Source organism: Argopecten irradians, chromosome 1 (genome assembly GCF_041381155.1).
Source record: "Argopecten irradians isolate NY chromosome 1, Ai_NY, whole genome shotgun sequence".
Lineage (NCBI taxonomy): Eukaryota > Metazoa > Mollusca > Bivalvia > Pectinida > Pectinidae > Argopecten > Argopecten irradians.
In genome coordinates, this window is record NC_091134.1 from 9,152,632 (window position 1) to 9,174,804 (window position 22,173).

A 22,173-nucleotide genomic window follows, 5' to 3' on the forward strand; every position below is an offset into this window, starting at 1 on the left:
GATGATGGTGGGTTACCACTAGGGATGATGGTGGGGTACTACTAGGGATGATGGTGGGTTACTACTAGGGATGATGGTGGGTTACTACTAGGGATGATGGTGGGTTACTACTAGGAATGATGGTGGGTTACTACTAGGGATGATGGTGGGTTACTACTAGGGATGATGGTGGGTTACTACTAGGAATGATGGTGGGTTACTACTAGGAATGATGGTGGGTTACTACTAGGAATGATGGTGGGTTACTACTAGGAATGATGTTGGGTTACTGCTAAGAATGATGGTGGGTTACTACTAGGAATGATTGTGGGTTACAACTAGGAATGATGGTGGGTTACAACTAGGAATGATGGTGGGTGACAACTAGGAATGATGGTGGGTTACTACTAGGGATGATGGTGGGTTACTACTAGGGATGATGGTGGGTTACTACTAGGAATGATGGTGGGTTACTACTAGGGATGATGGTAGGTTACAACTAGAAATGATGGTGGGTTACTACTAGGGATGATGGTGGGTTACTACTAGGGATGATGGTGGGTTACAACTAGGAATGATGGTGGGTTACTACTAGGGATGATGGTGGGTTACTACTAGGGATGATGGTGGGTTACTACTAGGGATGATGGTGGGTTACTACTAGGGATGATGGTGGGTTACAACTAGGGATAATGGTGGGTTACTACTAGGAATGATGGTGGGTTACAATTAGGAATGATGGTGGGTTACAACTAGGAATGATGGTGGGTTACTACTAGGGATAATGGTGGGTTACTACTAGGGATGGTTACTACTAGGGATGATGGTGGGTTACTACTAGGGATGATGGTGGGTTACAACTAGGAATGATGGTGGGTTACAACTAGGAATGATGGTGGGTTACTACTAGGGATGATGGTGGGTTACTACTAGGAATGATGGTGGGTTACTACTAGGGATGATGGTGGGTTACTACTAGGGATGATGGTGGGTTACTACTAGGGATGATGGTGGGTTACAACTAGGGATGATGGTGGGTTACAACTAGGGATGATGGTGGGTTACAACTAGGAATGATGGTGGGTTACTACTAGGAATGATGGTGGGTTACTACTAGGGATAATAGTGGGTTATGGCTAGGGATGATGGTGGGTTACTACTAGGGATGATGGTGGGTTACTACTAGGGATGATGGTGGGTTACTACTAGGAATGATGGTGGGTTACTACTAGGAATGATGGTGGGTTACAACTAGGAATGATGTTGGGTTACTGCTAAGAATGATGGTGGGTTACAACTAGGAATGATGGTGGGTTACCACTAGGGATGATGGTGGGTTACAACTAGGAATGATGGTGGGTTACTACTAGGGATGATGGTGGGTTACTACTAGGGATGATGGTTGGTTACAACTAGGGATAATGGTGGGTTACAACTAGGAATGATGGTGGGTTACTACTAGGGATGATGGTGGGTTACTACTAGGGATGATGGTTGGTTACAACTAGGGATAATGGTGGGTTACAACTAGGAATGATGGTGGGTTACTACTAGGGATGATGGTGGGTTACTACTAGGAATGATGGTGGGTTACTACTAGGGATGATGGTGGGTTACTACTAGGGATAATAGTGGGTTATGGCTAGGGATGATGGTGGGTTACTACTAGGGATGATGGTGGGTTACTACTAGGGATGATGGTGGGTTACTACTAGGAATGATGGTGGGTTACTACTAGGAATGATGGTGGGTTACAACTAGGAATGATGTTGGGTTACTGCTAAGAATGATGGTGGGTTACAACTAGGAATGATGGTGGGTTACCACTAGGGATGATGGTGGGTTACAACTAGGAATGATAGTGGGTTACTACTAGGGATGATGGTGGGTTACTACTAGGGATGATGGTTGGTTACAACTAGGGATAATGGTGGGTTACAACTAGGAATGATGGTGGGTTACTACTAGGGATGATGGTGGGTTACTACTAGGGATGATGGTGGGTTACAACTAGGGATGATGGTGGGTTACAACTAGGGATGATGGTGGGTTACTATGGTTACTCTGTTAATACAAAATCTGCATCAATATACAAACAGCGACTAATGTCTAAGATAAATTAGCATCTCAAGAAAATATAAAAAAAAATCATTTTATATGACCTTGAGCAGTACAAGTCTGTTGTATAATTATTTAGAATTATCTACTTATAAATGTATACGTACTTTGTTTTTCTTCATCCAAACAAAATATGACTAGGAGAGCTGTACTGATGATCGCAATTACAAGTAACACTATTGATACTATCACTATTACAACAGTCCTGCAACAAACAAAACAACATTAAAATCTTTCTATTTTCCTAATGTAGGAAGCAAGACATCTTGTTCATATTTTGAATATATGTTTTCATTTAATCAAAAAATAAAACTCAATGACCTTTCTCTAGTACTTTCACCATTTCATGTCTCTTCAGGAATATAAATTAAATTTCTTTTATATTCCTCATGAGCCATTATGAAATGGCGAAAGTACTAGAGGAAGGTCTTTGAATTTTATTTTTTATATATTCAACTCTACATTGACACATACTTTTTTTTACTCATCATTTAATATATATATTAATGCTAACAGACATGTGACAGACCCCTGTGGTCCATACCTATATACAGATCTGTATGTGACAGACCCCTGTGGTCCATACCTATATACAGATCTCAGACCCCTGTGGTCCATACCTAAATATCTGTATGTGACAGACCCCTGTGGTCCATATCTACATACAGATCTGTATGTGACAGACTCCTGTGGTCCATACCTAAATATTTGTATGTGACAGGCCCCTGTGATCCAAACCTATATACCAGGTACCTTTTTGTATACTTTTATTCACTTTCACCAATCATCAAGATTTATTATTGTTGTCCACTGTAACATAATCATCTCGGACCAAACTTTGTATTGTAAGATACTTACCATGTATGTATTCTCAATATATCTCTGAGTGTACTAACCATGTATGTACCCAGGTATTCTCAATATATCTCTGAGTGTTTTGTATAGATGGCCCTTCAGTTTTTCAAACATGACCATACATAGTACGTTTTGTTTTGATAGGGTACCTATGGTTTCGCTCACGTATCCTACATGCATGCACTTTTCCAAACTTTATAGATTTTTAAAAGAAAACCACAATGAATATCAACATCAATAATCAGAATGGTATGTAGCTATTGGACTGAGGTGCCACACGGTACTACTTACAACTCGTTACAAGTATTATCTGTCAGCAATGTTGTCGGTGATGTGGTCAACATGGCCGTTTCGGTAGCTTCATATTCTGTGGTTTTCGGAATCAATGTTATCTTTCTAAAATAACGTTCCGGCGTCAATGTTGACGGTGATGTGGTTGATAAAGCCATTTTTGCAGTTTCTGTGGTGGTGGGAATTGATGTTGTCTTTCTAAAATAAGAAATATTTCAGATAAATACATGCATATTTGACTAGAAAAATAAATCAATACATGCATGGCTCCAACACATTCATTTTAGACATAACTGATTAATATGAAAATAAAAATGGCTGCAACATGCACATTCATGTAGTTATAAATATGGATACTTCATTAAAGATGCTCCACTGCCAACAGAGCATAAATGATATTCATCATTTGAACGATAATTGGTGTTTAATCGTGTATATATATGTCTAATTAACACAAAAATGATATGAAATAATTTGTTTTGCCTTTGGTGCATGCACAATTAGTACTTCATTCCATATAGGATATAGTGCCACGGAATTTTTTCGGGATGCAATTAATTATTTTTCATATTTTTAACTTGAAGCTTAAACTTTTGAACGGCGGTAATGGTGTAAAGTAAGTAAATTTTGTAACTGAAGAAAAAATACTAAATCGTCTGCTCCTGTTTTTGATAGTGAAAAAATAACATTTGTCGGCGGTGGAGCATCTTTAACTAGAAATTTATGGGGGCAATGTTAAAATTTTAGTAATTCAAGTATTCAAAGTTATGTGTACCATGGGCCTTTAATGGTCATCTGACAGATAATGCATCATGACACATTTTCCCTGAGAATCCTGCATGGACGGTGAAGTGGACGGGATATCTCAACCGGAGTGTACAATTTTGGCCGCAATTGTAGACAAAGGGTACTTTAGGTCTCCCAGTTCAGGTGACAGATCCATTTTTGTTTGATTAATATGGTTGTAATCCACTCAAGGGTAAGGAGTAGGATTTTAAAACAAAATTTCAGCAAAGTTACTATTTTGGAGCTTGCCCCTTTGCAGTGATATTCAGGGTATTTTGGGAAAAATGTTTTGTAACAAATTTGGAATTCTATTTTCGCAAAAAGAGTGGTTTTGGAACTAGAGGCCCATGGGCCTTAACGTTAACAGTCACCTGATATTGGATAACAAGAGGCCCATAGGCCTTAACGTTAACAGTCACCTGATATTGGATAACAAGAGGCCCATGGGCCTTAACGTTAACAGTCACCTGATATTGGATAACAAGAGGCCCATGGGCCTTAACGTTAACAGTCACCTGATATTGGATAACAAGAGGCCCATGGGCCTTAACGTTAACAGTCACCTGATATTGGATAACAAGAGGCCCATGGGCCTTAACGTTAACAGTCACCTGATATTGGATAACAAGAGGTCCATGGGCCTTAACGTTAACAGTCACCTGATATTGGATAACAAGAGGCCCATGGGCCTTAACGTTAACAGTCACCTGATATTGGATAACAAGAGGCCCATGGGCCTTAACGTTAACAGTCACCTGATATTGGATAACAAGAGGCCCATGGGCCTTAACGTTAACAGTCACCTGATATTGGATAACAAGAGGCCCATGGGCCTTAACGTTAACAGTCACCTGATATTGGATAACAAGAGGCCCATGGGCTTTAACATTAACAGTCACCTGATATTGGATAACAAGAGGCCCATGGGCCTTAACGTTAACAGTCACCTGATATTGGATAACAAGAGGCCCATGGGCCTTAACGTTAACAGTCACCTGATATTGGATAACAAGAGGCCCATGGGCCTTAACGTTAACAGTCACCTGATATTGGATAACAAAGGTCCATGGGCCTTAACGTTAACAGTCACCTGATATTGGATAACAAGAGGCCCATGGGCCTTAACGTTAACAGTCACCTGATATTGGATAACAAGAGGCCCATGGGCCTTAACGTTAACAGTCACCTGATATTGGATAACAAGAGGCCCATGGGCCTTAACGTTAACAGTCACCTGATATTGGATAACAAGAGGTCCATGGGCCTTAACGTTAACAGTCACCTGATATTGGATAACAAGAGGCCCATGGGCCTTAACGTTAACAGTCACCTGATATTGGATAACAAGAGGCCCATGGGCCTTAACGTTAACAGTCACCTGATATTGGATAACAAGAGGCCCATGGGCCTTAACGTTAACAGTCACCTGATATTGGATAACAAGAGGCCCATGGGCCTTAACGTTAACAGTCACCTGATATTGGATAACAAGAGGCCCATGGGCCTTAACGTTAACAGTCACCTGATATTGGATAACAAGAGGCCCATGGGCCTTAAAGTGAATAGTCGGGGAAAGAAAACCAGTCTAAATGCGTTCATTGGCCTTCCAAAAGTTCTCGCATATTAATACGACAGCCAAGTTCTGCTTACGTTTCCCAGTTCTGACCATTAAAGTATAGGAAAGTTGAAAATATTGAAAGCGAGGCTGCGTGTAAATGTAACCACGGACTTAGTCAGCCGGGAGAACGTATTAGGATTCCTATACTTTAAATTAATTTCTTCGTACGCAGACAGATTTTGGCGAGAGATTTTATTTTCCCATTTCATAAGAAATTATACTGGATACATTCTCACCATTTTTACCGACTTTAGCCATCCTTGCCCGACTGTTCACTTTAACGGTCATCTAAAAATCATCTCCACAAATTATAACAAGAGCTATCATTTATACAAAATCTGTTCACATTCCCCCTAAGATGTTTCTGGCCAAATTTGGTTAAAATGTTAAAATCCATTAAGAACTTTTTGACAAGTAGCAATTTAATGGAATAGTTTACGCACGGTGAACGACGCACAGCTCAAGACGCACAGCTCACGACGCCGTCGGTGCACGATGATAATAGGTGATCTTGACCCTTCGGGTCAGATGACCTAAAAATTAGTAATGTCATTTACTAGCCAACTAATGTCTTTTGTTTATGAAATAGGCACATAGATCTAATTGGTCTATACATCATTCCAATGTAAGTCTACATAAAAGTTCCATTAAGCTCCGTATATATTTACTCAAGTTATCACGTTCACTATGTCCAATAATAATGATTAGAGCAAAAGGCAATAACTCCGTAAATTACCATCAAATCACGCTGATTCCAATGTTAGTCTACATATAAAGTTTCATTAAGCTCAGTTTACATTTACTCAAGTTATAGCGTTCACAAGGTCAAATAATAATTATTATTATTTGCAATAACTCTGCAAATTACTATCGAATCACACTGATTTTCAAATTATCCGAGATCTTTCCAATGTTAGTCTACATGCAAAGTTTCATTAGCTTGGTTTATATTTACTCAAGTTATCACGTTCACAAGGAAATGTTAACAGACAACCCACAACACACCACAGACGGTGCACAACACACGACAGCAGACAATAGACTATTGCAAGACCTAAAAAGTTAACCATTACTGTACATGGTGTTATAGGTAATTAAATATTGTAAAACGGTTTCATTTGATGTAACATGCTTTTTTTACATGGACCTGTATTGTATCAACAAAACAATCTTTTACCTCCAGTTCTCTTTACATTGCAGGACGGAAAATGTGCACAAGGATACATACATTATGTATTTATTAGAAATTTTTTTCAATTAAATCATTGATATAAATATGTTGTTTAGGGCTGTCTGACACGAGTGATGTGTACAGCAGATAAATGAGGGCTGTCTGACACGAGTGATGTGTACAGCAGATAAATGAGGGCTGTCTGACACGAGTGATGTGTACAGCAGATAAATGAGGGCTGTCTGACACGAGTGATGTGTACAGCAGATAAATGAGGGCTGTCTGACACGAGTGATGTGTACAGCAGATAAATGAGGGCTGTCTGACACGAGTGATGTGTACAGCAGATAAATGAGGGCTGTCTGACACGAGTGATGGGTACAGCAGATAAATGAGGGCTGTCTGACACGAGTGATGTGTACAGCAGATAAATGAGGGCTAGCTGTCTGACACGAGTGATGTGTACAGCAGATAAATGAGGGCTGTCTGACACGAGTGCTCAGATCCAAAGCCTGACTGAGAACTAAGCAGTATGTTGAGATAAGATTCTTACATTTTTTCACAAGTACAGTTGGAGTGAAGGGTTTCACCCAGTTCGCAGATTTTTTCCTTACAGTTGCATGGGTCTCCACAAAACCCTGCCTCTGTATCACATTGACACAGTACTTGTAGATCATCTTTACATCTGTGGTAATCCTTTGAGACAACAGTATCTGTAAAATTAAAGTTCATAGGTCATTTGTACATTAACAGAGTCATAACTACAGTGGAACTTGTCCAGACCATATGAATTCTCAACATTCATAATATCCCGGATTATGTCATAACAACAGTGGAACTTGTCTAGACCATATGAATTCTCAACATTCATTATATCGCGGATTATGTCATAACTACAGTGGAACTTGTCTAGACCATATGAATTCTCAACATTCATAATATCCCGGATTATGTCATAACTACAGTGGAACTTGTCTAGACCATATGAATTCTCAACATTCATAATATCCTGGATTATGTCATAACTACAGTGGAACTTGTCTAGACCATATGAATTCTCAACATTCATATAATATTCCGGATTATGTCATAACAAAACTGAAGGCTTTGTCTGTGACAACAGATGAACAGTTAATTCATGTCCTTTACTGTGCATCAAAAAATTGAATAACGGTACATTGTGGTCGACACTGTGGCTTTGAAATTTGGAGGTCACTCTCTGTAGTCTTTAATGGAAGTTTTTGCTGGCCTGTGATTGGTCAGTTTGTTTTTTCCTGAACGGTCTTCAGGTTTAATATGAGATAGTCCAGAGTTAGATATATCGACAGTGAAAGTAGCCCCTTGAATATTGAGGATGAACCGGATGTCATGTGACCAGCATATTTGGCCAATATAGCTTGTTTTCTGGAATACAAGTTATTATAAATTTGTATAAAATAAGAAGAACAAGAGCCTTAATGGTCATCTGAAAACCTTGGTAACAGTTGAATAGGAACCTAATTTGATATGGTGGTCTCCTTGGATTTTGGATAGACCCGCAAAATAACAACACTTGGTCGAGACCAAGGATATTTTCTGGCAAGTTTCAGCTAAATCTGTGACTTACGTTCAAAAATTTTACAGTCTGTAATCTTATGACATTCATAGATTTCCATGTATGAATTTGTTGGGTCCAATAGGTGGGTCCCTGCCGGACACGCCAGACAAGTGTCCATTTCACCGTTACTCTTGCACGGTACTACATGGGAATCTGTAAAAAAAAAATATATATATATATATACGTGTATATATAAACCAATTGATAACTTATACCCCTGCTGCCCAAAATTACATCTTACTTTTGAAAATGGCATCAATTCTGCTCACCAATGATCCTAGTTACAGTAAGTTGTTTTAGCCAAAACTATTTTATCCTATGAAACTCTTTTCATTAAATCAACATTTACAATTTGTGTTTTAGTTTTTTGCTTGTTTTTTTCTTATCACGATCTTTTAGATACAATCGTTGTTTATATCCTGATATTAATGCCTGCCTTGTAGTTTGGCCCTAAATGACCTTAGTTCTCGATGGGCTGTAAAACTCAAACAAACAAACTGACTGACATTTAATTCAGTCTAAAGTGAAATATCTTTTCCACTACAACAGTACAGTTACAATGATACTAATACACATTGAAATATGTTTATTTTTATTTTGACCTTTCATTTGATAACCATGGCATACAAATAATATCAAATGTATTGAAAACTGCTATATTCTTTCGACAGCTGGCAGTACTAGAACCTGGTCTCTAATATTTTTTTTTTTTAATGGTTTTAATAATGGTCTGCACAAGCATTTCTTTGCTCCATTAGCAGTAATAGGCATTAATTGTAGCTCTAAAGACGACACTCTTATCGGTCTAAAAGTCTTTTGAGCTACAATATTGCAGCTAACAGACAGACAGATCTTCCATCGGCTTCTGAGAGATTGAATCGGGATTTGTCGGTAAACACTAAATCACGCCAATTTCGTTAATTTGCCAGCTTATCTTGTGCCCATAGTAGTCAGATGGCCTGATGGTGTCGTGTAAAAATTTGTCCAATGAGTGGGCATTGACACAAAATTTGTCTTTCCTTCAGACGCCTCCGCACAGTCCGAGGGTGGATTTGACGACCCACTACATTTTGTGCTGTCGAAACCGCAACATAAACCTATCCCGTAAATGACGTTGCAGTGTAAAATTGTCCTGACGCTGTGTTGTGACGCTAGGTTGACCGGGTCATGGTTGGTATTTTACACTGCAAGTGACCTTTGTCTTTGTACCAACCGTGTTGTGGTTGATTTATGGACGTTAAAGTGTTGTGCAATGACGTTATACTGCATGTATACCTGCCTCGACAAGACCGAGAGCTGCATATCTTTTTTGTTCTGTAAAAGTGGCATCAAAAATGTTGCACACTAATTTCAAGATGGCGTTAAAAAATGAGTTGCCCCGTACACAAACAAAGTGTTGATGGAGTAGATATCCGGTTGAAGTACCCGGAGTTGCATGCGCAGGTCACTTTTTTATTGCAGCACAGAGGGTCAGTGTACAGTCATGGTTGGGTGATTTTGCATGTTTTTGCGGGATACAAATTCGCAGGTAAAGGTTAAGAATACATATAACAATCAGAACATTTAGGTATGACTGGAAAAATTAAAATTTCAAAATTTTCTCGCTGCGTTTTTAAAGTCCGTAAGTATAAACTTAAACCTATTCACTACCAGGTATTAAAAAATATTTGTTCAAAGATTCAACAAATATGATTCTTTCTTGTCAATTTTCTTGTCATTAAATGCATTTGGTGAGCCTATCACGCTACCTGCACATTTTATGGTCCTGTAGCATATAGCCCATTGAACTGTGTTTTACTCGCCAAAATACTTCAAACATGGATATTTTTGCGAGTGCTTAGTTCTGCAATATGCATGCATTTAAACCTTTTGCGGTGTTATTATTTTCGTGATAGATACACTTTAAGACTTTTAACAACCAAGTTCATACATGCACAAAATATTATGTGTTCGGGAAATTTTCACGATCAAGCGACCTTTATGTAATTAGCGTACATTTCCCCCTCGGTTAAATTTTTACGTTTACTCCAATTGTGATGTAGCAGAATTGGACTAGGCTAATCAATCATCAGTGACCAGGTAGCTCAGCCGATAAAACATTTCAATTAGCTAGTGCTCGGAGATCCAGGGTTCAAATCCTGATCTGGCCGCTACATTATCTCTTCTCCTTTACGGTGATATAATTACTTTTATACTAGACCGACCAATGAAAGAAAAGAGTCTGTTAATGTTCTTCTATATAAAACAGAGAATATTGTAAAACTACTCACTTTCCGGGCATTCCACGAACCCACATTTTCTCGTCTCTCCTGTAAAAAAGTCTGAGTAAGTGTAATAAGTTGGTTTCTTGTTTCCCACCGGTGCTACAGGAGAGGCAAAGACTGCCACATCAATAAACATGCACAGCATTACCGGTGTCAAGTAATTTAATCTTCATACCGGGGTGAGGTATCTGAAATCAAAAGAAAAATACATTGTAAAGTTATGACTATGTGTTTTTTGAAAATCTTATACATGCAGAATATTAATATTCGTACATTTTACACACGTGACATGTAGACCTAGTAGCATAGGCCTATACTGTAATGGCTGTAGAGGCTAGATAGGTTGTGGGTTGAAAATATGTGTCTATTGATTGCTTAAAGATGCTCCACCGCTGACAAATGGTATTTTTTCACTATCAAAAACAAGAACAGACTATTTAGTATTTTTCTTCAGTTACAAAAGTTACTTACTTTACACCATTACCACCATTGAAAGGTTTGAGCTTCTAATTTTACTTCAAGTTAAAAAAAAAAAAAATAATTAATTGCATCCCGAAAAAATTACGTGTCACTATATCCTATATGGAAGGAAGTACTGATTGTGCATGCACCAAAGGCGAAATAAATTATTTCATATTATTTTTTGTGTTAATTAGACATATATATACATGATCAAACACCAATTATTGTTCAAATGGTGAATATCATTTATGCTCTGTCGGCGGTGGAGAATCTTTAAAATGTAATTGTACATGCATGTGTGCTATATGATTATGTATTCACTTCTATTTGATTCTGATTCTTATGTCAAAGAACGTAGAATCTTCAATTATGTAACAGAATTTATAATCAAACCTTCAACTTGTTTTTTGTTTTTTTTTGTATTTGTGACGCAATGCATACAATATATCTCAACAGAATTAATGTCGCAATATTAACCCCCTGAACATGCTGAAAATGGGACTATCATACTCGAAGTGCCTAGACATTTTATGGTCTCAAAACCCCTATATGGTGGAATTCATTGAAAACAACTATCAACGACTAAATGAAGAATAGTCTTATGTGGCAAAGTAGTCCACTAAAGCGTTTATTGATAGCCATGATGTGGGATGGTATGAAGTCGCAGCTGGTGTTAGGCAACGTGATAACTTAAAGGGACGTGAACCGGCCCAAATTCAGTTGTTCTGTTTGCTTAAATATGATATTGAAGATGCTATTATTGTTATTACAATGATTGATTATATAAAACGGCAGGAAAACATGGGATGTTAAAAATAGACAGTCATATTCTATTTTTGGGACACAAAACAAAAGCTGGTCAAAAGCGAGGCTACATATTATGAACAAAGAATTAAAGTTGCTGACCCTTCAAGAAACATTCTTTTTCCACATTCTTAGAAGCTGCTCTATGATAGTTGACAAATGAAGTATAAGTCATATTTGTTAATATTTCTTATAAAACAATTGATGTTTAGTGTAAGAATGATTTAAACAAGAGGCCCAGAGGGCCTGTATCGCTCACCTGGTTTTTTGTTAGTAATTATCACAAGACTCAGACAATTAGAAAAATAAGCAAAATTGACTCCCAAAGTTTAATTTTGAATCACAACCATACAATGATGCTATTGATACCATACAAATATGCTATCCAATACATAGGTTCAGAGACAAAGTAATTTATATGAAAATAGTAGCCTAATTGACCTTTTGACCTCGCATCTATTGCCGTCTAAGGCCCCGGGGGTCAGCCCTATCATTTGTACAATTTCAAATCCCAACCCTATAAGGATGCTACCATTGCATTATAAGTGCTCTTCCATTCTTAGTTGCAGAGAAGAAGTCGTTTATATGGAAATAGCTAAATTGACCCCTTTTGACCCCACCCTTCAGGCCCCCGGGGGGTCAGCCCCATCATTTGCAAAATTTTGAATCCAAACCCTATAAGGATGTTACCATTGCATTATGAGCGTAATCCCATGTTTAGTTGCAGACAAAAAGTCATTTATATGGAAATTGACCACTTTTGACCCCGCCCCTCAGGCCCCCGGGGGGTCAGCCCTATCATGTGCACAATTTTGAATTCCCACACTATAAGGATACTACCATTGTATTATGGGTGCTATACCGTGCTTAGTTTCAGAGAAGAAGTCGTTTATATGGAAATAGCCAAATTGGCCACTTTCGACCCCGCCCCTCAGGCCCCCTTGGGGTCAGCCCCATCATTTGCACAATTTTGAATCCCCACCCTATAAATATGCTACCATTGCATTATGGGTGCTATACCATGCTTAGTTTCAGAGAAGAAGTCGTTTATATGGAAATAGCCAAATTGGCCCCTTTTGACCCCGCCCCTCAGGCCCCCTGGGGGTCAGCCCCATCATTTGTACAATTTTGAATCTCCATCCTATAAGGATGCTACCATTGCATTATGGGTGCTATCCCATGCTTGGTTTCAGAGAAGAAGTCGTTTATATGGAAATAGCCAAATTGAACCCTTTTGACCCCGCCCCTCAGGCCCCCCGGCGGTCAGCCACATCATTTGTACAATTTTGAATCCCCAACCTATAAAGATACTACCATTGCATTATGAGTGCTATCTCATGCTTAGTTTCAGAGAAGAAGTTGTTTATATGGAAATAGCCAAATTGACCCCATTTGACCCCGCCCCTCAGGCCCCCGGGGGTCAGCCCCATCATTTGTACAATTTTGAATCCCCACCCTATAAGGATGCTACTATTGCATTATGGGTGCTATCCCATGCTTGGTTTCAGAGAAGAAGTCGTTTATATGGAAATAGCCAAATTGACCCCTTTTGACCCCACCCCTCAGGCCCCTGGGGGGTCAGCCACATCATTTGTACAATTTTTAATCCCTACCCTATAACGATACTACCATTGCATTATGAGTGCTATTTCATGCTTAGTTTCAGAGAAGAAGTCGTTTATATGGAAATAGCCAAATTGACCCCATTTGACCCCGCCCCTCAGGCCCCCGGGGGGTCAGCCCCATCATTTGTACAATTTTGAATCCCCACCCTATAAGGATGCTACCATTGCATTATGGGTGCTATCCCATGCTTGGTTTCAGAGAAGAAGTCGTTTATATGGAAATAGCCAAATGGACCCCATTTGACCCCGCCCCTCAGGCCCCCGGGGGGTCAGCCCCATCATTTGTACAATTTTGAATCCCCACCCTATAAGGATGCTACCATTGCATTATGGGTGCTATCCCATGCTTGGTTTCAGAGAAGAAGTCGTTTATATGGAAATAGCCAAATTGACCCCTTTTGGCCCCGCCCCTCAGGCCCCTGGGGGGTCAGACCCATCATTTGTACAATTTTCAGTTAGTAGCCCATAAGGATGCTACCAGCCAAATTTTGTTGAAATCCGACCAGCGGTTATGGAGAAGAAGTCGATTGTTGACGGACGGACGGACGGACGGACGACGGACGACGGACGACGGACGACGGACGACGGACGACGGACGCCGGACGCCACGGTATGGCATAAGCTCACCTTGGTCCTTCGGACCAGGTGAGCTAAAAAAAATAAAATCTAAGGAGAGTTTTCATTCGAAGGGGCACCACGAAGCCCGAAGGAAGGTTTTTGACTAAATGCACATTTACATCATGATCATGATCATGTAAAGTGGGAAGTTGTTCCTGTCATTTGCAGTGACCCATTTATATTTATCTACTTTCCCAATCGCGCAGGTTACTAACTCTTGTCATACTCTGTTCTATCAGAATTTGTGTGTGTTCGCAATCGCTATACCCACGTTTTTGACCCACCATTTTGTTTACATTCACTTAATTTGTACGGTGCATTGTGGGAGGTCACCAAAGTTCAATGCTTCTATTTTTATCACACTCATGCAGTCAACAAATCTCGACTGGGCCAATTCAAAATAAAGAAGTATGGAATTTCCATAACAATTATTTTATTTGACATATCTGCACAAAAACTGATATATATTATTTAGTAAGGTATCTGACACCTCATAAATGTGTATTTTACTTAAATTTACATTGTTATTTCTCTTCATCAAACGTTTATTGATAACCTTCTGGACTGTCTATAAAAAATCAAAACTGTGCATTTATTGATAGGGTTACTTAAGACCTGGTGTGGGAACCCATCTCTGGCAGACCATGGTACATATATTGCCAGTGGTTCAAATTGATTTTAAAATCTTTAGGACATTTTGGTGTTTTACAAAAATTTGTTAGGATATTCTCTATTGGAATGATTAAGGATTTTTAAAAAATCAGGACATTTTGGAACAGTCCTGGGTAAAATTAGTCCCAATCTGCATCACTGCAATGTACTCGAGCACTTCTCCGAAATCACTTAAACACAGAAAACACCTTCTGGTCATTTATCATAAATACAGCAGTATATATTATAAGAGCACAGCTCATTACGTGGCCAAAAGCTGCGTAAAGCAAAGCTCAACTAACCATAACCCGTGTGTGAGCATATATATTCCAACGCATTTCAATACCCATGGAGTTTGAAATCATGTCCCGTGTTAAAAGTCTTGCGCCTCCATGCAGGCAGTCATGTTTTAATTCTCGATATCAGCACGAGATTTGAAATTTTCTCTATAAGCCCATTCATACAGTAATTAGTGACGTCACATAATGGCCAGTTAAGCTCTGCCCACTGGTGGTCTAACTTTAATGGTTTGGCTTTGTATTATTTTACAGTGTAAATGTTTAATTATTGATTTCTTCCATATTGTCCGACTGATCCTTAAAAGTCATACATCAAAATGGGGCTGGGATTATTCCCTTTCGAATGATGTCTTCCAATTTTCACTGACTTATTCCCTTTCGAATGATGTCTTCCAATTTTCACTGACTTATTCCCTTTCCAATGATGTCTTCCAATTTTCACTGACATTTCTGTGTCGATAGTTATAAACTTGTAAACCTGTATTTTACGCACTATATGTCTCTACTAAACTACTCTAGCCGATTTCTGCGCCGTGTGAATCCTGTCTCGATTGTTAGAGGTTAGACATGACGTAATGATCCAGTCGGGGTGGCCTAATCTATTGTTCTGACCAGTGTGACGTCAGTCTGAATGGCACTATAGACGAAAAGTGTCATCAGGATACACTTTGAAATTACTGTAGGTATTTATAGATAACTACAAAAAGACAAGAATGACACAATAAATGCACTGGTCAAAATGATATATAGTCTGTGTGTTGTCAAGCGTACCACACCGTCAGCCGTGACGTCATAAATCTTGTTGCCAAAGATGACGGCACATATTCCTGCGAATTTTTATGTATGACATATTGCCAAATTTTTCACCTTTGAAAGAAACAAGATCGAAACTATTCCGACGTGTGTATGACGACTTATGATAGATATATTGCTAGATACAAAACATCTTGTCGAAGTGCATCTTTTTTAAAAATGATCGAACTACAAACAATTTTAACGTAGACCGTCACTTCTGTGACGTCATAGGTTTGTAACATTGCTTTCCAGATCCCGGCAAACATATTTTATTTCTCCGTACCCACCAATTATAACTCGCTTTGGATATCCGCAAATATTTCGTCTGACAGCTTTCCGAGTGTTTACTTTACGTGTACCAATCTAAAGATGTGAAATGTATGCTAATCGGTAAATATAGTATAATTTTGAAGATTCGTGCATGAAGTAAATCCCAAGAATCAGCGAGACCCCGCTTGAATAAAGTTCATCAAGAGGTTTTGACAGCCTCTGGTGAGAAGCTGAAGGTCAAAGGCAAGGGTAGTTTTGTCATCAGACTGAACAGTACAACGAATATTTTAACCACGGCGTGGTTAGCGACTACATAGTACAGTGACTATACGCCTATAATCACAAGGTGGACTGTTAGCGACTACATAGGTAGTCAGCGACTACAAGGTAGTCGGGAGCCACAGGACGGTGACCATACGCCTATAACCACAAGGTTAGCGACTACATAGGTAGTCAGCGACTACAAGGTAGTCGGGAGCCACAGGACGGTGATCATATAGGGATTGGATTTCGTTTTTATGTTAACCATGCTTGTATGGAGCAATTCCTCTAAGAATATATTCTATGGGCGCGTTAGCGCCCCATAATGAATATATTCTTAGAGGAATTGCTCCATACAAGCATGGTTAACATAAAAACAAAATCCAATCCCTATATTTACACTCACACGACTTTTTATTTATATTTTATGCAATAAAACCGTCATTTGAAAGTGACGTAATTATTCAATAAAAGTCAGTCAAAAGTGGGAGGAGCTTACTCAATTGAACAGCGAATGATGACGCTTCACGTAAGGTAGAATTATTCATCCGCGACAACAAAAAAGTTCAATATTTTAGTGTAAACTAAACATGACAAACAAAGTAAATTTCAGAGATAATTTTATTTAATCAGATCAGAACTTGAAATATATATTCAATTTGCTAAAAGTTAATATATAGCGTAATAACATAAAGAATTTGTACACGGCCACATGTGTGAACTCGGTGACCGTTATTGTGCAGCGAGGCGAAGCTGACGCACGCTTACACACTTTAGTTTGCCGAAGTTGTAAAAACACCGATTTTCAAGTAGCTCAATGTGTTTGAGATGTCGTCTGACTTGACGATATTACATCCTTGGGAGCCATGTGATTATATAATCTACGCTTAGATCCATATCGCCATCGATAGATGAAACAAATTCACTTGTGTTCGATGGATACAATGTATTTGTGGTGATGCGGAACTGTCAACACGTGGATTATTAGCGGTGCATGTTTTATAACACACATGATTAAATACTCAAAGAACAAAGACAAGAGGATATGTTTATAACTGACCTCTATCAGAGGGTCTCACACCCGTCCACCCCAAAGGCTCGATCGTAGGACGAACATAGGCACAGAGGTAATGTTTACATTTGACACCCATCATTTTTAACAAAAATGAAAGCACGTCGCCCCGGTCGGGATATTTTTCCGTTTCTTTATACAATTGTTAATTTAAAAATTGTTTGAATCATATATAAATATAAAACATGTATTGTTTACATTTTTCCAAAATTCTATGAAAAACAACAATATACACGTAATGTTGCGTCAAAATGTAAACAAAGCCATGTGTTTCTTTTTAAAAAAAGTAGTCCTTTTACGTTGCACAGAACATTTCCTTACGCAAGTTCAAAGTTCAATGTTACCATGCAGTTATGGTAAACAAAATCGGCTAGTATTAGCGTATAGTGACCAAGCCTAGCAAGTGTAAATATACGCCTATAACCACAAGGTTAGCGACTACATAGGTAGTCAGCGACTACAAGGTAGTCGGGAGCCACAGGACGGTGACCATAAGCCTATAACCACAAGGTTAGCGACTACATAGGTAGTCAGCGACTACAAGGTAGTCGGGAGCCACAGGACAGTGACCATAAGCCTATAACCACAAGGTTAGCGACTACATAGGTAGTCAGCGACTACAAGGTAGTCGGGAGCCACAGGACAGTGACCATAAGCCTATAACCACAAGGTTAGCGACTACATAGGTAGTCAGCGACTACAAGGTAGTCGGGAGTCACAGGACAGTGACCATACGCCTATAACCACAAGGTGGTTAGCGACTGCTTAGGTAGTCAGCGACTACAAGGTTGTCGGGAGCCACAGGACGGTGACCATACGCCTATAACCACAAGGTTAGCGACTACATAGGTAGTCAGCGACTACAAGGTTGTCAGCAACAACGTAGTTGTCGAGAGTCAACGGCTAGCGATAGTCGGCGACTAGGCCAGTAACCACAGGGTGGTTAACGACTACACGGTAGTCAGTGACACGGTCAGTGACCACAGGGTGGTTGCCGACTGTAGGATAGTCAGTGAATATAGATTGTTTGTTATATACCCAATCATTAAGACCAGGTGTCGACGGTCAGGCAGACCACTGTATATATACTTATATATGAAATTATGTCCAATGTTAATCGCTCGGAATTTATGTAATGTTTTACGCTACCAAATAGTAGTCATATCTGTATATATTTGCTCCTGTAGACTAGTCACTAACCAAGATCATTCACTATAAGTGACGAACCCATTTAGAAACGTCATAGTAGATAGTTTTTTTAGTACATGTTTGAATACAAAAAAGCATCCTCGATACTCCAGGGGTTCCGATCACTTACGATCTCTACACCCCTGGACTATCTCATAGTAAAACTGGAGGCAACATAACAGAACAGGTAATTTAGTCGTTTGATGTACATCAAAAGAGCCTTATAACAGTACATTGTGGTTGACTGAGATAGTCCAGGGGTGTAGAGAACGTAAGTCATCAAAAGAAAATGCTTTGCTGGTCTGTGATTGGTCAAATGTTTTTCCGCTAACAGTACATTGTGGTTGACTGAGATAGTCCAGGGGTGTAGAGAACGTAAGTCATCGGAACCCCTGGAGTATCGAGGATGACAAAAAAGGAGACTTTATTCTCATTTCCACATACAATTGTGGGATATTTTGAAATTTTAAGCTTCCACTGTTTTAATTTTTGATGGGTTCGATAAACAAATGAAATAATATCAAGTTATTGAAGCGATTTAGCACGTACCTGTCTCATTTTTTTGGGTACGATTTTTCCTGAAGTACATAACAAACAACCGGCAGCTGACCGGGGCTGGATACCTTAATCTCGTTCTACCTATATTTACAATTTTTAAATGTTCTGAGGCTTTGTCTTCAATTCATATTTGTGTGAAAGGATTGATATTTGTAAATTGTATGACCGGCCGGTCGTGTGTGAAAGTGGTTTTGTTTAATATAAATAATATTATGTCATCTGTTTTGTAATGCCTAATTGCTGGTGTTATATTTCCGTATTGTTTATTGCCGCTGGTTTCCTGTTGTCATCCGGGTATCTCAATTTGGTTACTTCCTTTACTTTCATTCAATTTGTAACAAGGTATCTTATTGGCTAAATTTGTCCCATTGTGTAATCGCTATATAAACCCGCTGTAGTCCGTGTAACTTCAGTCTGCATTAGCACTGACCTGCTGGTAGGCTCACTCTCTGCTCTCCTTCTCTCGTGTCTGTCTCTTTATTGTTGTCTGTGGGGTTGGGGGATCTGTGTCCCTTTATAAAGTTAGTATACGTAGTTGTGTAGTATATAGTTCCGTAAGTTTAAACCAGCGGTAGGGTCCTCCTATGTTCATATGTATACTTTGTTGTTGTTTACATGTTGATTGTTGATATTTAAGCATCTGCGGGTGCAATAAAATACCCTGTACCACAGTTCTGTGTTGTTTACTCTCTGACCACGCTATATTTCTATGGAACCCCGGGTTGAACCACAAGGACTTGTAACGTAGGTTGGGAGAAAGTCTGCTGTGCATACATGTGTACTAGATTTTCTATATACTATATAAAAGGACAAGGGAACCAACGGCTCGCTTGGAAGAGGTACACCTGCCTCTACAAAAGTCGCCCGTATTCCGTCAAACATTGATAAACATGTACATATTTAATACCAATATATTCTTAAATATTTTTTCGACATGGAAAACACAACTTCAAACACGAAATAATATATTAACATACCTTTATTTCACTATGAACGTGGAAAATGCAGTCAGATATCACCGATGTCGTTTTGCCTGTCCACTGAAATCTAGGTTAAACACGTTTGTGTGGATATTGTGTACCCCATACCCGGACCGGACTGGAAACACCATATACCCGGTGTCTGTACACTAAACGCTACAATATCAATGTGGTAACGGTCAAGTACAACATTAGAGTCTCCATATAAGTTAGATTCTTCAATTAATGATATATGCATCTCAAATAAAGGTTCTTCTAAGAACCTAAACCGTGAAACTTAATTTATACAGAGTCTGAGTACAGAATTTCAGTGTAGTATCGGGTAAGGGCGAGTACACCAAAAAGGTACCCATCATCAATTACAATATGGCGGATTATACGAACAAGAGTCGAGTGCTGGATAAAAAAAGTGTGATTCCTCGCTTAGCTGTTGGATTGGATTAATGAAAGAGTTATCAGAGAAAGCCTATTTGTATTTGCAATGGGAAAATATCACCGGAAAGTGAAATGAATGCATACAAAATTTGTTACAAGGGAATATGAGTGCTTTTGACCTAGATTTCAGTGGACAGGCAAAACGACATCGGTGATATCTGACTGCATTTTCCACGTTCATAGTGAAATAAAGGTATGTTAATATATTATTTCGTGTTTGAAGTTGTGTTTTCCATGTCGAAAATTTATTTAAGAATATATTGGTATTAAATATGTACATATTTATCAATGTTTGACGGAATACGGGCGACTTTTGTAGAGGCAGGTGTACCTCTTCCAAGCGAGCCGTTGGTTCCCTTGTCATTTTATATAGTATATAGTACACATGTATACACAGCAGACTTTCTCACAACCTACGTTACAAGTCCCTGTGGGTTGAACGACATTGAACCTGGGTACAACGTAACATTACACATAGTAGTGACACTAGTATTCGTATAGAGAATACACGGTTAGTATCTTACAATACAAGGTTTATTTTGGTGCGAGACTTAGGAAAGCCGAGATGACGAGGCTTTGCCGAGTCATCTTGGCTTTCCGTGTCGAGCACCAAAATAAACCTTGTATTGTAAGATACTAACCGTGTATTCTGTTTATCCTGCAACCATTATGGCATTCAAAACGAAAGCAAATTGACAGTTCCTTACTTTGTTTCGCTCGAAGCGAGACGATTCTTTGATGCGGAGGTAAAGATTCATTCACTTAACCGAATGAGAGTGCACTCCTTTTTACTGCCGTGGGAAATAAATAAGCGCATTCACAAACAGTCACCGTAATTCTATTCAGTGTGATATATCACTGAAAGGTAATGAAAATACTCAAATAACATTAAATACCCATTAAAGAATTAATTAACACTACATACCTTTGTCATGAGCCAAGAAAAAGACGGCACCGCCATACGAGATTTTCGATATCGTACAAATGACGTCATTTCGGTGAACGTGACGTCACGTTTTAGCGGGACTGAATGACGTTTCATTCACCGGAAGGTTCAAGTTCTGGGTCAAGTTAGAAAAAGTGCCGTCAGATATGGAACAAATTCACGTGATCGTATTGACGGATAAAGCATATCGTATTGACGGATAAAGCACAAGTTTATCCGGCAGTAGTTATCGGTCAGTATGTGGGACATTTGCAGGATAAAAGTAGTGACACTAGTATTCGTAGTGACAGACGAACGTGACTACACTCCTATTACATTTGTATGTATTATAAGATATCTTTAGAAACGAGACAGTTACTGTACCTTTGCTTCTTCCTTTTGTTCTAGGTGCATCTCGATCAATGCACGTGATGACAGCGCGGATGACAACAGTGTAATGTTAGTCATACGAAGCCAACAAGAGTCTGGTTGAACGAGACTAGACTAGGAGTGAATGGAAATACCCAAAGCTAAAAATAGATTTCAGGATC

General features: G+C 39.1%; 1 protein-coding gene across 2 annotated transcripts in view; it reads right to left on the reverse strand.

The window, feature by feature from the left end:
• The window catches only part of LOC138316775 (uncharacterized), a 30,206-nt gene extending 8,092 nt beyond the window's left edge, over positions 1–22,114 (reverse strand). Inside the window, exons 1-6 of one of the 2 annotated variants that reach the window (XM_069258432.1) lie at positions 22,007–22,114; positions 10,686–10,867; positions 8,425–8,568; positions 7,372–7,531; positions 3,244–3,441; positions 2,205–2,302 (exon numbers count right to left, since the gene is read on the reverse strand). In XM_069258432.1, coding sequence (XP_069114533.1) covers positions 2,205–2,302; positions 3,244–3,441; positions 7,372–7,531; positions 8,425–8,568; positions 10,686–10,824 — 739 coding nt within the window. In that variant the 5' untranslated portion in view covers positions 10,825–10,867; positions 22,007–22,114. Of the gene's footprint in view, positions 1–2,204; positions 2,303–3,243; positions 3,442–7,371; positions 7,532–8,424; positions 8,569–10,685; positions 10,868–20,259; positions 21,118–22,006 lie in introns of those variants that run through there. The other variant, XM_069258440.1, reaches the window with a different exon arrangement.
• Positions 22,115–22,173: the final 59 nt, after the last annotated feature.